General features: G+C 44.5%; 2 protein-coding genes across 3 annotated transcripts in view; both read left to right on the forward strand.

The window, feature by feature from the left end:
- The window catches only part of LOC101522868 (dehydrogenase/reductase SDR family member 4), a 297,343-nt gene that overhangs the window by 198,977 nt on the left and 81,406 nt on the right, over positions 1–16,960 (forward strand). The window lies entirely within an intron of this gene.
- Positions 9,521–16,911, forward strand: LOC101522629 (dehydrogenase/reductase SDR family member 2, mitochondrial-like). Its single transcript, XM_004584703.2, has 7 exons — positions 9,521–9,648; positions 10,297–10,474; positions 11,185–11,286; positions 12,389–12,459; positions 15,499–15,550; positions 15,841–15,997; positions 16,538–16,911. Exons 1-7 carry the CDS (start codon positions 9,521–9,523, stop codon positions 16,687–16,689), a joined length of 840 nt encoding a protein of 279 aa, XP_004584760.1. The 3' UTR covers positions 16,690–16,911.

Consider the following 16,960-nt stretch of genomic DNA (forward strand, 5'->3'; position numbering starts at 1 on the left):
CATGGTCAAATATAGTGCTTTTTGGGTCGCTTTATGGATAAGAGCTAGCAATATTCCCAGTGTGGAATATGCATCAACCAAATTTCAAGATCAAGCAAACATTGGGCTTTTCTGTTTAGTTCAAAAGATAGATGATGAGTTCAGTTTATTTTCAATTTCCCCGGGGAATATCAAAGGTGGATCTTACCCAGTTCATTCCTAGAATTTCACCATGTGGTCAGGCTGTTGGACTCTTACAGCCTTTATCAGCCAGCCTGTGCAGTAACACTTGTCCCCTGTCCCCCACCCCCACATTTACATCATTCCTCACTTGGTCTTTAGTTTCAGATATGATCATGATATCATCACTGGAGTATACTGTTACAGAAAGAACCTGCATCCATCAAAACCCCTTTTAAACAAATTATAACAGTGGCTGGTGAATTCCAATAACCCGAGAGCAATTCAGCAAATGTAAATTGGAATCCTTCCCACATGAAAGCAAGCTGCCACATGAAGGCTGTTTTCCAAGATCGAGACAGAAAAAAAGGCAAGATCAATCACTGAATACCAATCTCCCTTAGCCTGCTGTGCTTTTTGTCTTGTTGAAATCTATCAGAGACTGTTGATGCTGTGGGTGGCACTGCTTTATTCAAGCTCATACTCCACTGTCTCTCTGCAGGAGTCAGCTGCTTCTTGTACAAGCCATACATACATCACGGCGACACACACACACAAAAATCACTGCTGCCTGAACATCAGCTCCTCACACGTCACTCATTTCTCTCTGGGTACCGATGTATCCTATATTGTTTCAAATGAACAATCTGTGTCCTCTTGGCAGTAATAGTAGCTCTCATTTAGCACTTTCTGCTTTGCATTATGAGGTAGGGAAAGTGTTTACAGTCAGACACAGTACTCAACCCGATGTTACATTCAGGGTAAAGCAGACACAGGAATTTATACCTTACTCTCATTTTCAAGAATTATACTCCCCCAGCATACATTTTTCCTTCATTAACTAACAGGTTTGGGATCCACAGGGTGATGGGGTCCCCTGTCCAAGACTCCTTGAAAAGCCTGTTCTTCACTCCTAGCTATTTTAACCACATATATAAGGCCTAGACTCCATCTGAAGTAAAATTCAAAATGGGTCTCTGGGCAATATTCCTCTTTTTGAAATGTTTAATTTTTCTGTTGAGGAGACAGACAGCTCTCACCCACTGTGTAACACCCCAAATGCCCATAAAGGCTGGAGTTGAACCAGGGCTGAAGGCAGAAACCAGGAAGACAAATCAGGGCTCCCATCCAGATGGCAGGAACTCGCTGACTTGAGTCATCGCTGTTGCTACTCCAAGTTTTCAAGGTTTGAAAGCTAGCACCAGGAGCCAGAGCTAGGATTCAAATTGTAGCGCTGAGATGTGACATGTGGGACACCTTAAATGACCAGTACCTGATCCCTCAGTCTTCCTTTCAATTAATCTGGCAGGCAATGGTCCCCTGTAATTCAAGTTAAGGTTTGTCTTTATTCTGTTGGAATTTAAGGTCTTTTAAAAAATATTTTTATTTTTAGTGAACACAAGTAGTTGTACATATTTGTGAAGTACAGTATGGTCTTTCATCACGTGTGTAAGTGTAATGATCATCAGGATCTGGCTGCCAGGTTTCTATTCTTTCCTTTGTTGATAGCAACTCTTTGGGTTCCACATGTAAATTCAGATAGATAGCATTTGTCTTTCTGTGACTTGTTTAACATAATGCCCTCTAATCCCATCATTGCTGCCACAAATGACAGAATTTCTTTCCTTCTTAAAGCTAACATTCCATTGTATGTACATGTCAAACTTTTTTTCAGTTCATCTGTCAACAGATATCTCAGCTGACTCCATGGCTTGGTTACTATGAATAGTGCGACAATAAACATGTGGGTACAGATGGTTCTTTAGTATTCTCATTTCAATTCCTTTGGATATATACCCAGTAGTGGAGTTGCTATATATCCAAATGACCATATGGTATTTCTATTTCTAGTGGGTTTTTTGAGGAATTTCCATGTTGTTTTCCATAATGATGTACTAATTTTTGTCCCCAACAACATATGACAGTCCTCTTTCTCCACATCCTTTCCAGCATTTGTTATTTCTTTGTCTGTTTTCTAACTATGGTAAAGAAACGTTTTGTTGTGACTTTTATTTATTTTTTCCTGATGTTTAGTGATGCTATTTTTTTGTACCCTTATTGTCCACCATATATCCTGTTTAGTAAAATGCTAATTCAGGTCATTTGACCCCTTAAAATTTAGGTTATTTGGAATTTTGCTGTTATTTGAATTTCTTATATATTCTAGATATGAATTCCTTGTCAGACGAATACTTTACAAATATTTCCTCCCTTTCTGTAGATTGCTTCTCTATTCTGTTCATTACTGTCTTTCCTGTATAGGAACTGTTTAACTAGATATAATCCCATTTGTCAGTTTTTCTTTTGTTGCCTATGCTTTTGATTATACCTAAAATGTCTTTGTCTAAACCAAAATTCTTAAGGGGCTCACCTATTGTTTTTCTAGTGATTTCATTGTTTGGGGTAATACATTTAAGTTTTTAATTCATTTTGGGTTGCTTTATGTATCTGCTGAGAGATGAGGGTCTAGTTTCTTTCTCCAGTAAACTGAGCTTCTGAGACTGGGCTACTTAGTTACTTCTTGGAGTTACAAAAAGACAGTCTGGATGGAAATCTGTCAAGGAAAGATGCTCTTGAGGGTGTGGGTGGTAGGCAGGCTACCCATCCACTTCTCTGAGCCCCTGTCAAGGAGGGACACCCTCCTAGTTTCTGGGGCCAGGACTTGAGGGGACTTCTTTGCTAGGCTATTGCTTCCACTGATGAGAATGAGAGCTGGGACTGGGGCAGGCTGGTCTGGGCAGGGCTGTAGTACCCATCAACAAGCAGGTGAGCTGGGTCTGGAAGCAGGATTACATCTCTGAATGTGAATATCCTGCTCCACCTGACAATTTGATTTTGAGAAAAAAGGAAGAGCATTGTGAACAGAAACAAATCACATGAAATTCCCTCATCTGCCCTGGAAAATATCTGCATTTCTGAGGAAGACTATCCCACCGCTCACAAGGGTGCAATGCATATCGTACTGAAGTTTTCAACCTCTTTTTCAATAATTATGGTTTATCCTGATTATTATTTTTTTTTTTTGAGATGTAAGGGTAGAGGGAGTGAAGAGCTGGAGGTAGATGGGCACCCATCCTCTGGTTCACATCCAAAACACCTGCCAATAGCAGGGGCTGGGCCATGGCTAGAGCTAGGAACTTGGAATGCAACCACTTCCCCCCTTCAGTGGCTGGAACCCGATTACCCGGGCCATCACCATTACCTTTCAGGATCTACGTTGCCAAGAAGCTGGATTCAAGAGCCAGAGACATGAATCAAAGGCAGACACTCTGATATGAGACCCAAACCCCTTAACCAACTAGGTTAAATGTTCACTACCAATTTTCAACATCTTACACATGTGAGCCAGTTTTCTCTTATTAAACACTATCAATAACAGGAACAGGGACTGATGCTATAGTGTAGTAAGTTAAGCCTCCACCTGAAGTGATGGCATCCCATAACGGTGCTGATTTAAGACCCAGTAGCCCCACTTTCAATAAAGTGTCTGGGAATGCAGCAGAAGGTGGCCCAAGAGATCCCAAAGAAGCTGTAGGATCCTGGCTTTGGACTGGCTCAAATTTGGCCGCTGCAACCACTTGGGAAACAAACCAGTAGCTAGATGAATTTCTGTCTCTCTTTATCTCTCTCTCTGTAACTCTGCCTCTAAAATAAAAATAAATAATTTTTTTAAGCAACAGGAACAGCTACTCTCATTTCAGGTGAAAATGAAGTCCATGTGTGCTTCCCACAAGTTTGACCCAGAATCCAGTATTGTACCATAAAAAGCAGTACCAGTTTTAGATGAAAGACATGAATTCTGTTTCTTACTTCTAGTCACCACCTAACACTCTGAAATGAACATTACAGACATAAAACAGATCACACAAGTAATGTAAATACGTGAAATTTTGTAACTGCCAGACCTTCATTTGAGTCTGTTAAATAAACAATATAAAAGGTCATTTTCTGGGCTAAGCTCTTGCCCTGGACCCCAAAAAAGCCCAGTTAAAAATCAAAAGCAACTGCTCACACTAAAGTTCTGTTATCAAATTGAAACTTTAAACTGCTATCTGTCCTTCAGAGAAATCAGGAGAGAGAGGTAATAGCAAAACTTCCCTCACTGACCAGTTTCAGGAAGATGATAATGAAGTTCCCCCTGCTTTGATCCTTACAGTAAAAGTAACCTGAAGGAAGTGGGTATTAACCAGGCAGTTGAGTTTCTAAACTCCGTCACACTCTCTCCATCTTGCAAGGAGAATAACTCTGAAAGGACATATCTTTCTGTTCTCTGTTTCTGCTTTTCCTTTTCTCACTATAAAACCAACTTTGTGTACTTAGCTCATGGAAATATGTACTTTCTTTGCCAGATTCCAGAATCGCAAATAAAGCCAATTAAGATAGTTAAACTAAATTGTTGTAATTTCATCTTTTGACAAGCCTGATCACACTACTCAGTGAGACTTTTTTCAAGGTCTTAGTAAATTAGTGTGTTGAAGTGAGTTTTTATTCACGATGCTTTGGCTTGTAAGTAATTGCTTTATTATTCAATGCTGTCAAAATGTTTCATATAGCAAATAACATTAATTAAAATAAATTTATAACCCTTATTTAAATAAATCTACCCAGCTGACCTTTCAAAAATTCATCCCTTTTTGGCTTAAGCCAGTTATTCAAGGGAAATATATTGCGCTTGCCTTAAGAGTTTTTAAAATTTATGAGTAGGGAAGAAAGAGTAATTTCAAGAAAGGTTACCCAATCTTTAGCTACCTAATTTTATGCAAGATAGATTAGCTAAAACAATCTTGTGAGCTATAAGGAGAAATAACTACTTGTGCATTTATCATATACCATGTAACATACTTCGTTAGCATTTCTTTTTTGCATGAATGTATGATAAAAAATTTTAGGCTTCTTTTGGTAACATTTGTTTTGAGAATCAAGTAGAACTGTTTTAAGAGGCAAAACTAAAGCCTCCACTACTACTTGCCTATCTTTTGCAGGGAGGGGAAACCACACAAAAAGAATACGTGAGTCAATCAATCACAGCAAGCAGATCCACAGAGAAAAATCATTTTCTGTTCAAAAGCACACTGCCAACTCATACCAGGGGATTACAGGCCTAACTCATTGCCATCATGAACAGCCATCACTTTGGATACAACATGTTTATGCAGGGATTTTTTGACATCTGAGAACTGTATCAAAGCATCCCTTCAAGGCAGAAAGATGAAAATGGACCCCCTAGAGCCTGCTGCCACTGGGTCAGGGTACCCTGACAGTGTCATTCCACTTGCTCACTTTCCAGTCCTAGAGGACTCTTAAGAACCAAGTCCTACTGACCACTGAGTCCAGGCCGCTCAATGGGCGGCTCTGTTACAAGATCATCTCACTCCTCCTGAGCACCAAGTCCCGTGTGGGCATAAGGTTTATCGAAGAGCTGAGCTGCAGTTGTCAACCTCTCCCATCCTCCTGAGCCCCTTTAGTCAGAAAACACAGAACTGCTATTAAATGTGCTAAGAAGACTTTGTTTTGAAGAGGACAGAATGGAGGGGGATAAAGAGCAGAGTGGGGTTAGAGCCTGCCCTGAGAGGGGACAGGGGTTGTTCAAACCAGGATTCATTCCATTCTGAGCAGCAGGCAGAATCCCTTCTTAAGCAGCTTGTTGCGGCAGGTGCAGAGCACCAAGGGACACTGGTAAGGTGGGTGGGAGACATGCAAAAAGGCTGCTTTGGTGAAGTTTAGAGTGCATTGCCTTAGCCATTTGGAATATCCCCCAGGCTTTCTGGAGCAATAAGCTTTACATTAACTCTCTGCACTCCCTTAGAAATCTGCCTCAGCACAGACACCAGTGTCCAAGCACACTACATGCTATTCCCAGAACCATAAGAGGGCAGCCAGATTTTGATTGTCTTTCCCCTTTAGCGTATGTTTCAACTCACCTTAAACCACCAGAATCCTAAAAGCCACTCTTGTGTCAGGCTCCAGGATCTTGGTAAGACTTCATTCCCATCCACTAAAACACATGTGGTTGACCAGAACTCCCAAAATTCCTACTTCTTCATGTTCATCATGCCACATTTACATGATACCTTTGATATAATGAACCAACACAAAGTTCACATGCCAAGTGTTCACGTGTCAGGGAACTGGAGTCCCATTTCTAGCTCCTTCTGTCCCTAGAGTAGCCAATCTCTCACCAAGACCTGATCATTTCATCTACCACTTGTATTTTCCAAATCTGACTCCAAGCTCTCTACATCTGACTAGTTCAGACTCCCACCTGATACCTTCCCACTTGACACCCCCTCCCCACCCACCAGCCAGTCACCAGGCTCTGTTCCCTGCTTTCAGTTGCAGTGACAACATGTGACTTCCAAAGGGTCTGCTAACAGACAGACCAGGAGCAGGGCAGAGGGTGGGATGAGGTTGTGGTGTTTATTTCCTGCATCCCTACCGCAGAGCTGCCTCTGGCTTGTCATACCACTTGGCTTAGGCTTATGGCCCCATCTCTCTCTTTGTCAGGCTAACCCATGGCCTCTCTTTCCCTGGCCATCCTCTTCCTGGGTACTTCACAGTCCCTTGGGGTGTGCTTCCACCCAGCCTCTATCAAGAGCTCCTTCATGAAACTTCTTAGTTTATTCCATTGAAGTATTTCCTAAGCATGTCTGATTGATATCTCTTCTGCAAATGTTTTACTTCAAAATAGTTATAAATTTACAAAATGAAAACTATGAAGTACAACATTCTCATCTATCCCACATCCAGCTTCACCTACTAATTTCTCATCTAAGCATGATGCGTCCCTTCTTACAACAATCTCTTAGCTAGTAAATCAAAGTGTGCATGTGCACACATATACACACCAGAACTGTCTTTAGATTTTTTTTTTTGCTTTTATTGGAAAGTCAGATATACAGAGAGGAGGAGAGAGAGAGAGGAAGATCTGTCCAATGATTCACTCCCCATAACGGCCATAGATGCACTGATCTGAAGTCAGGAGCCCAGAACCTCTTTCGAGTCTCCCACGTGGGTGCAGGGTCCCAAGGCTTTGGCCCGTCCTCAACTGCTTTCCCAGACCACAAGCATGGAGTTGGATGGGAAGTGGGGGCTCCAGGTTTAGAACCGTCACCCATATGGGACCCTGTCACCCATATGGGGTGCCGCCACCACAAACAGGGGCTCATCCTACTATGTCTCAGTGCTGGTCCCAGAGGCTGGGTAACTTTATAAAGAAAGTAGATTTATTTTGCTTACAGTTTGGATGTTCAGGGGCTCACATCTACTGATGATCTTCCTGGCAGAGTTCCAAGGTGGTTCAGAATGTCACAGGGCAAAAGAAAGAGAATATATGTGTGTGTTTGTGCGTGTGTCCCTTCTGCTCTCTCTCCCTCATCTTTTAAAGTCACTAATATTCTACTGTATGGGTTCCATGTGCACTGTTATTAGTTATCTAAACATCACAGTATGAAAGGTTTCAAAGACAATGAAAAGAACAAAGGCCATAGAAGCAGATCCCCAGAAAAGGCCTGACGAAGCCCATTGGTCTCCTGAAGACACCCAGTTCATCCCAAAGTCAAGTCTGTTTCAAAATCTGCACCTTCTCCCTGAAGTGTGTTACAAACTTTTCAAAATACAATAAAAATGACAATGAGCATGTATCACAAACAGCCCCACAACATTAATCACCTCTTTTTCTGAGTCAACTTAAGTACTACCCTCCCTGGGATATATTAGGTAACCATCTCCACCCCAAAGCTAGGTTTGGCATCTTTGCCTCTCCTGTTTTCCCATAAAATTGTGTTGAGAATATTTTATTCAACTCTAATATATTAAAAATCAATTGTTTTTCTGAAGGCCCAGCTCAAATAATGGGTACCTTAAGTATTCTATGTATTCCGAGCACCATAATAAGCACTAAGTGAGTGCTCACTTAGTGAATGAACAAACTAATGCAATCCTAGGTTCTAGATCTTCTTCAAAAATAAAGGTATACTGTTTAAGAGAAATCTGATGGATTGAGTAAATATGTAAGAATAAATCTTTCATGAAAAAGAAGAAAAAAGAAGAAAAAACAAAAGAAACAAAATAAAGGTGTAATTGGAGTAAGATAGATGGAGAGATGTCTAGCTTTTGCTTATCTCTGGAATATCCATCACCAACAAAGCATAAGTCAGAGGAAAAGGACACTCCATGTACCAACTTTATTTTTTTGGTTACAATGGAGAGAAGGAGCTATAATTGTTAGGAATAGAAGTCATTGGGAATGGATCTCCTACAAGAAAACATGATGAATTTTTATTTAAAAATTATTTCAAAAGTATTTATCTGCCTTGATATTTGCCAAAGATTTTTTACAGTTGAAGCGCTCAAATAAGACAGTTGGTTTTATGCAACTAGGATAAATTCACAGCCATAGATTTGTGGAGATTTGGGCAGAGGGTCACTATTCCAAATATCAAGAAAGCACAATTTTACAGGGTACACAAGGATTAATGCTACCCAAAGCCTGCACATTTAAAAGACAAGAATGGCTACTCTACAACATGTGTTTTGAGAACAGAGCTGAGCTAGCACCACAGACAGCCTGGGAGATGCTGTGCCTAAGGAATAGGATCCATAACCCCTAACAAACCATTACAATCACTACAGGCAACTGTTCATTCAATGCACCACTAGGCGCTAGGCACTCAGCGAGGAGGCCTGAGAGCAGCAAGACCACTTAAGGATAATGAAATAAATGTCAGCAGAGCCGTAAGCAAGTATGGCTGTGGGTCACATGGAAGTGGGATAAACGAACTTCAGGCAATCAGCAAGGACTCCTCTTGTGCACTTGAAAATGAACATAAGTCTAGAAACGACTTGAGGCTGGAAAGCAGCCAGGCCAGAACACTGCAAGCAAGGTATAAGCTGCATCTGCAGCCAGGCCAGAGACCCACAAGGGAAAGAAGGTGAGACCCACTGCCCTTGGGCAGCCTTGGGATGACTTACAGGCTAGGTACCTTACAGTTTACAAAGCCCTTTCACCTCATTATCTATTTGGTTGTTTCACATCGGGCCTGTAAAAGCAGATGTTCCATAACCCTGGTGCCAGACTCAAGACTAAATATTTGCTCATGTGTGTGTATGTTTAGATTGGATTTTAGATATGAAAAACCACTGCATGCCTTAAAGAGCAGAGGTTTAAGAGAGAATGCTCTGTGTTCACAACAGCTGGAGAGGAAGGTTTGAGGCCAAGCATCAAAGAGGAAATTCCAGGCCAGCCCCACTACAACACAACCAAAGGGTCACCACTTCCACCTCCTACAGCAACCGCAAGTGTCCTGCTAAAGACCTGCCTTCTCTGGACCAAGTTCACAAAAAGGAAAAACCAACAGTCTCTATGTTCAGGCCACTGGCCCAGAGTTGGCGGGACCGCCTGCCCAGTGTGGCTCAAGTCTGTGTGAGAAGCACCAGCAGGGGCATATCACTAGCCCAAAAAGTTGCCGTGATCACAGGCTCCACAAATGGGTGAGTAACACTTGGGAATTCCAGAAATATGGGTGTTTCTGCATTCTGTTGACATTGTTTTAATCTCATCCCCACAAAGCAAAAAGCTCACCTAGCGGTATTCTAGTAGCTTGAGGGGAATGTGACATGTGCAGGTATATGTGTATGTGTGACTGAGTCAGCCCAGGCAGCAGGCCAGTGGGCAACAGGTTCTTGCAGGTACCCCTAGAAACAGGAAATAAGGCTGAGGGAATTCGTCCCCTGTTCCCTACCCCCAAAGAGCCAGCACTGCCCTGCCTAGTTAATGCCCAGCACCTGCAAGTTGCACGCCTGAATCTCAGCTGTTTCTCAGACTGGATGGAGGCCAATAGTTCTCTGGTTTGGCATACAAAACAAGTCAACACCTTGAGGAACTGAGATGTAGCTGACTTGAGAGTAGTCCCCAAGCGGGGGAGGCCAGCAAGACATGATGTGTGGGGGTACAAAGGAGGAACAGCACACCCTGCCTGATGCATTCACTCCACTGCGTCTAGTCCTCCGACCATTCACAGTGTGGCAGTAGCTGCTCTGGATGGGTTCAGAGAATTCATTTACGGTGAGAAACGCAGCAAGAAGGAAAGGGCTCAATCCAAGGTAGAATGGTCACATCCTGTCCCTCTCTGCCCGCAGGATCGGCTTAGCCATTGCCCGGCGTCTGGCCCAGGATGGGGCCCACGTGGTCATCAGCAGTCGGAAGCAGCAGAACGTGGACCAGGCTGTGACTGTGCTGCGCGAGGAGGGGCTCAGCGTGACAGGCACCGTGTGTCACGTGGGGAAGGCAGAGGACCGGGAGCGTCTGGTGGCCACGGTGAGGGGCAAAGAAGGAAGAACACCCCAGGAGGCAGGGATCCTGACACTACGAACCACCTTGGGGAAGAGGGCTAAAGGCACAGAACCATCACATGAGTCAAGATGACTTTCATGGCCTCACAATCTCCCCTAACACTCTTGTTCAGAGAAAGGGGCCCATCAAAGAGGGAAGAAGGGAAAGTGGGCTCAGGAAGAAGGGAAGGTAGGCTCAGGACTGGTAAGACACTGGGGTGGAGAGTGTGTTGGTGGGGAAGGAGAACTCTGTTCCCAGCCAGCAACTACACCTGCCAAGCCCTCCTGGAAGACCCCTGAGAAGATGTAGCAGACAAGGGAGTCCCGGTTTTATCATCAGAGTCAGAGAATTCACTGAAATGGAGAGGTCTCAGTGAAATCTCCTGAAATGGTGCAGGGGGCTGGTAGGCAAGAATGCCTGGGAGTACAAGGAGGACAGGAACATGTCACTGAGGCAGAATGGGTGGAATTTTACCTCCTTTTTTGTCCACAGTTTCAGTGCCTGCCCCCTCCAAAGAGTGTCCCAGGTCTACTATAGATGTCTCCAGTCGCATGGTGTGGCTGGAGCTCTCTGCCTAGACTTTGGAATTGACCAGGCACATCCCCAGGGACCTCACACAGCAATCGCCTCCCACTGCTGCCCAAACCTCCTTTCACTCGCTGACTTCAACCCCCATGTCTCCTCCTCACCCACAGACCCTGGAACACTGTGGGGGTGTGGACTACCTGGTGTGCGTGGCAGGGGTCAATCCCCTGGTGGGCAGAACCCTGGGGAGCAGCGAGCAGATCTGGGACAAGGTGAGAGGTCTGGGGAAGCCAGGGAGGGGTGGGTAGACTTCATCCTCACACCTTCTCAGTAACCATCACTTCATCTGAACTCACAGGACCAGACCTGGTCCTCACCTCCCACATTCCAGTCTCCATCACAGGATACCCAACCAGGCTAGTGGAGACTAGACCTAGACTCCTGGAGCCTCTATTTCCCCATGTGTGACATGGCAGGAAATATGTTCGAGTTGCACTTTTAGTCTCCCACCATTCAGGAATTCCAAGCATGCTGGGAGTGCCTAACATAAAACCAAGGAGTCACCAACAATATAGGAGATGGAGGCAGTCATGAGTCCCTTCCTTGCCTGGGAGTGCTTAATACCCAACCCTGCAAGTTGTAACCCTGAAATCCCATGTGTTTGTGTGCTGTAACTAGTAGCAGTGAGTGGACTGCACAATAGAGAAGTACTGGCCAGCGCTTGCAATGGCTGGAAGTCCAGCACAGGTGTTGGCAGAGCTGATTTCTTCTAGAGCCACAGGGAGAATCTTCCATGACTCTTACCCCTCCTGGGGGATTGCTGGCTGTATTTGGTGTTCTTGGACTTGTACAAACAGCACCTCAACCTCACCTCCACTTTCATGTTGTGTATCCCCTGTGTGTCAATACACACTCGTTCCTTGGTGGGGGAGGCATCAGCCCTATGACAGTATGACATCATCACAACCTCTGCAATGACTTTGCTTCCAAATAAGGTAATAGCCTGAGCTACTAGGAGTGAGGATATCAGCATGTGAATTTTGTACTATACAGCTCGACTCATGCTAGTTTCTTGAGCTGGATCCAGCTAGTCAATGCCTGCTCAGCCCCAGATAGAATCCTGTCCTTACCCTGGAACCATAAAAGACATTGGAGAGAACAGCTACAGGATTTGGGAGGTCTTTGCCTGTACACTCTTTAGCCTGCATCTTCAGGATGCCACTACCCCTGCCCATTTCCCTGCATCCTAGGCAAGCCAGCATGCTGCCCACTGCCCCTTTGTCAGAGGTCATCACGCCCACCTTCTAACACACTTCTGTGAGGAATGCTGGACTTTGTCTACCTTGTCCCACCCCTCACTTGCTTTGATTCCAGATCCTGAGCATCAACGTGAAGGCCCCAGCCCTGCTGCTGAGCCTGCTGTTGCCGCATATGGAGAAGAGAGGGTAAGGAAGGGGTTGAATGGGAGGGAGCTTCCTTTGTGTCAAAGAGGAAAAACTAGAGGAAGAGGGCCCAGAGTGGAGTGAGACTATCCCCCTCGGAGATGAGCTTAACTAAGCCATTAACAGAAGTGCAAGCTGTCTTGTCCTTCCCACTTCCAAACTCACACTCTGGTCCTGTCCTCCTCTCATTCGCCCAGCCTCTGTTGCTCAGCCACAAATAGGAAGCCTGCTTCCTTTTCTCTCCCTGATGCCCACAGCAGGCACACACCTATGGAGCTCTGTCCTCACCAGAGGCACATGACTGGGGAGCCTCCTGCTGCTCTGGTTTCTCCCTGGTGCCATTTGTTCTCTGGGAGTCCCGCATTTATCCTGGAAACAGGAAACAGTCTGGCTGCGCTCCAGGGAGCTCCCTTCTGCTCGCTGCACTGACAAACCTGATCACTAGAAGCTTTGCCCTACCTCAACAGTCTAGGCACACAGCGTCTCGTGCAGGTGCCTTGCCATCCCCACTATAGCCCTCCAACTTGAGCCAGAAGCATTCCTGTTCCAAAACAGCTCCCTCAGGCCCCTCCCTGCTTAGCCATGCCTCCTCTGAAGATCAGAGCTCCCAGTCTGTCTCCACCAGCAGCACTCTTACTCCTTCGTTACAGTGGTCAGTGGAGATCTTCTCGACTACAGGAAAGGGGCTTCACAGACGGGGCTTGCTTCCTCCCATTCTGGCATCCGGGTGCTGCTACTGAGTTCTCAGGGCTTACTGAGCACTCAGTGTGAGCTGGGCAGCTTCTTCGGCCTGGGTGACTGTCTATGTCACTTCTAACCTTTGACAACCACTAAGGTTCCTTCCTTTCTCTCAGGTTGTGAACTAGGCAGGAGTTCATGAAGGAAGCTCCCATTAAATGGTTTCCAGTCATTCTTATCTAATTACTGAAGTGATCTTTCAAGACCCAATTACATGGAGCCTCACATATGCTGGAAACAAACACCTCCCAACCCACTGGCAGATGTAGCTGCCAAATATATCTTTCAAAATTGAAGACAAAGTTATGACATTTTCAGACAAACAAAAATAGAGCTTGCTACCAAAAGACCTCCACTAAAGGAAACTCTGAAGGGTATACTTTAAGGAGAAGAGAAAAAAAAATCCCATATGGAAAAATTTAAGGTGAAAGAAAGAATGCAAAATAACATTAACATGTGAACAAATTTAACTACTTCTTCTAACTAGCAATTGTGATGCTTTGGGGGTTATAACATAAAAATTCAAAGCAAATTCAATTCAGGAATATAGGGGTGGATTTAAGGTGTTGTAAGATTATCTCATTTTTTAAAAGAGGGTAAATACATTAATTTTAGATTTTGATAAGCTAAGCAGGCTTTTCTATTCTCTAAGTGTTATGTATAACAGTGGAAATGAAATACATTGCATATTTTCAAATTAATAGAAGGAGAAGAGGAAACAAAAATAATCCAAAGGAAAGTAAGACAGGACAAAAAGCAAAAACAGAAAATTAATGACATTTATAAAGCATAAAACTGGTTGTTATTTATCCTCACCTATCAATAAGTGCAGTTAAAACATAAAGATTGTCAAGCTAGAATTTTTCACCAAATTAAAGTTTTCAATCTGATTTAATAGTAACATAGTCCAACAAATTTTCCATCTCTAGTGACTGGGTTTATAGTTCTAGCAAGGAATTGTTTTGGAAAATTCACAATTCTAGGACAAGCTCCAAATCCAGAAGTTGCTTGGCATACACATACACACAAAATGTCTTCAACTCAGTGGCTGTGTTTAAAGGACACGATTTAAATCCCTGCTTGGAGACACAAAGCTGAAGCATATCTTTCCAGCTTAGGAACAACAGTGGCTCCTGGAGTGTTATGTTGTCTATCTCCCATAATCCCAAACCTGGCATATGCAGAAGGAAACAAATGCATAGAGAAGAAATTCATTCAGGGCAACAATTGGTGGAACAAAGAAGGTACAACATAATGGAAGAATCAAGGGGGGGAAACACAATTATACACATTTAAAAAAAAACAAAAGCTTTGGGCAAAATCCTGTAGTGATGATTCAAGAAAAAAGAGCAAAGACATATGCTAGACCTTGGTCTTTTTCGCGTTCTACTTGTTGAATTCTTTATTTAATAGAACCAAGACGTCTTTGACTGCCATGTAAACTTAAAATGTTATCTCAAAACATAATAAATAAATGTCCATAGAAAGAGTGAAGGTGGGGCCCGGCGGCATGGCCTAGCAGCTAAAGTCCTCGCCTTGAATGCCCCGGGATCCCATATGGGCGCCGGTTCTAATCCCGGCAGCTCCACTTCCCATCCAGCTCCCTGCTTGTGGCCTGGGGAAGCAATTGAGGACGGCCCAAAGCTTTGGGATCCTGCACCCGCATGGGAGACCTGGAAGAGGGTCCTGGTTCCCGGCATCAGATTGGCGCGCACCGGCCCGTTGCGGCTCACTTGGGGAGTGAAACATCGGATGGAAGATCTTCCTCTCTGTCTCTCCTCCTCTCTGTATATCCAGCTTTCCAATGATAATAAAATCTTCAAAAAAAAAAAAAAGAAAGAAAGAGTGTAGGTACCAACAACCAATATCAGCCATGAAAACAGAAGGCTTTGCAATGAGAGAACAATGATGCCAATGAGACACCTTTATGCTGACTGTAAATGGAAATTTTCATGAAATGGACAAATATTCAAAAATTATACACCTTACCAAAAGTGACCCAAGAAGAGATTTAAAAAAAAAAAAAAGAAAAGAAAACTGACCAGTTCTATAACTATTAAACAATTGCAAGCTATTGTCCAATTATTCCCACCAAAGAAATCCAACCACAGGTGACCTCTTTGGCAACATAATTTGAGAAACATAAATGAAGATCTAAAAACAAATGCAGAGAGGCACCTCCACCAGGCCCATGCACTCCACTCTCGTGTCCACAGTCTTCTGCCCCCTCCCAGACAGCCTTCCTAACCACGCACATCTGAGACCATCTGAGGCTCACACACCACCCTGTATTTATCTTCCCAGGCAAGGCTCAGTGGTCCTGGTCTCCTCCGTTACAGCCTATATTCCATTTGTCGTAAGTATGACTGGCATTCCAAGGAGGGTAAGAGGAGATACTTTCCCTTCTAACTTTTAGAAAATTGGATGGATTCACAAAAATATCCATAGCTTGCCAACTGCTCCCTCAGCACTACTCGATGTGCAGAAGCGAAGTGCTCCTTGTGTCCCATGAATGCACCTAATGGGAGCCTCTGGACATTTTTACTGAGCGTTGCCCCAGAGATGTTTATGGCCTGGAGTCCCTGGGCAAATCAGACAGCCTGGTTCTCCACCATCCTCTAGTCATCTCTTTCTCTTTCCGTTCAGAAGCTGGGTGTTTACAATGTTAGTAAAACAGCCCTGCTGGGCCTCACCAAAACTCTGGCAATGGAGTTAGCACCAAAAAACATCCGAGTCAACTGTATCGTCCCCGGGCTCATCAACACAGACTTCAGTCATAAGGTGAGGACCAGAGACAGCTTGTGTTCCTACCCCAATGAGCACCACGTGCCTCTTGCATGCAGGCCATGTCCCAGCATCCTACACACTCAGCCTTGGGCCCCAGGGACACTGGCACTGATGCTCTGGGCCATGGCCTGGGGGATAAGCCACCAAACAGAATGGGCATGCTGTCAAACCCAACCTGGGTGCCTTCAGCAGCTCTTCCACAAAATCACAGGGCCATTTGGGGCAGCCCCTTTATGATCCTCTCAAGATGAGCAGCACTAACTTTTCAACTTTTGCTTTAGTTCGTTGAGGACCCAGACTTTTCGAACCGCATGAACGCAATATTCGGAGTACACAGGTAGGTCAAAGTGAGGCATTGGTCTCTGTGGCATAGCATGCCCATGGCCTCAGAGCTGTCACCATGGCTAAAAGATCACACCCCATCCTTCTGAAGGCTGTCACCCATTCCCCATTCTGGGATCTGATGACGCACTCCAGCCTGCCAACCTCCACAGAGACCTTTCCCCATGGGGAGCGCTTGATTCACCCCCATGGAGGTCTTGACTGCACAAAGAAGTCATGGGGCTATGTCAACCTCACCTCCTCTTTCCCTGCAGAACTGGGCAGCCAGAAGACTGCGCAGGACTTGTGTCCTTCCTATGCTCTCAGGACTCCAGCCAAATCACTGGGGAGAACATTGTGGTGGCTGGCTACTCCCCCCACCTCTGAGGGACCTGAGCTTGAGCCCAGGGATTTGTCTCCCTGCAGGGCCCACCATGCTGCAACATATCATGGAGGATGAGCCTGCACCCCAAATGCATACTTTGGTTCAAAACCTTCATTGCTAGAAAAATAAAGGATATTGGGGAAAAAATGGGTTTGTGGTATGAAACTGTTATTCAGATCAGCCAAAATACTTGTCAGCTTTGTCTCTTGGGAGTCTGGGGAAAAGAAAGATGAAGTTAGGTCAGGAGAGATTGGGAAGGAAGGGCAGGTGAGT

Source organism: Ochotona princeps, chromosome 6 (genome assembly GCF_030435755.1).
Source record: "Ochotona princeps isolate mOchPri1 chromosome 6, mOchPri1.hap1, whole genome shotgun sequence".
Classification (NCBI taxonomy): domain Eukaryota; kingdom Metazoa; phylum Chordata; class Mammalia; order Lagomorpha; family Ochotonidae; genus Ochotona; species Ochotona princeps.

Excerpts from the sequence above, each read along its gene's own strand:
- LOC101522629 (XM_004584703.2), top strand. The coding sequence starts at position 9,521 with ATGTTCAGGCCACTGGCCCAGAGTTGGCGGGACCGCCTGCCCAGTGTG. Across the intron at positions 12,460-15,498 it reads CCGCATATGGAGAAGAGAGG|GCAAGGCTCAGTGGTCCTGG; the intron begins GTAAGGAAGGGG and ends TTATCTTCCCAG. Across the intron at positions 15,998-16,537 it reads GAGGACCAGAGACAGCTTGT|TCATGGGGCTATGTCAACCT; the intron begins GTTCCTACCCCA and ends TGCACAAAGAAG.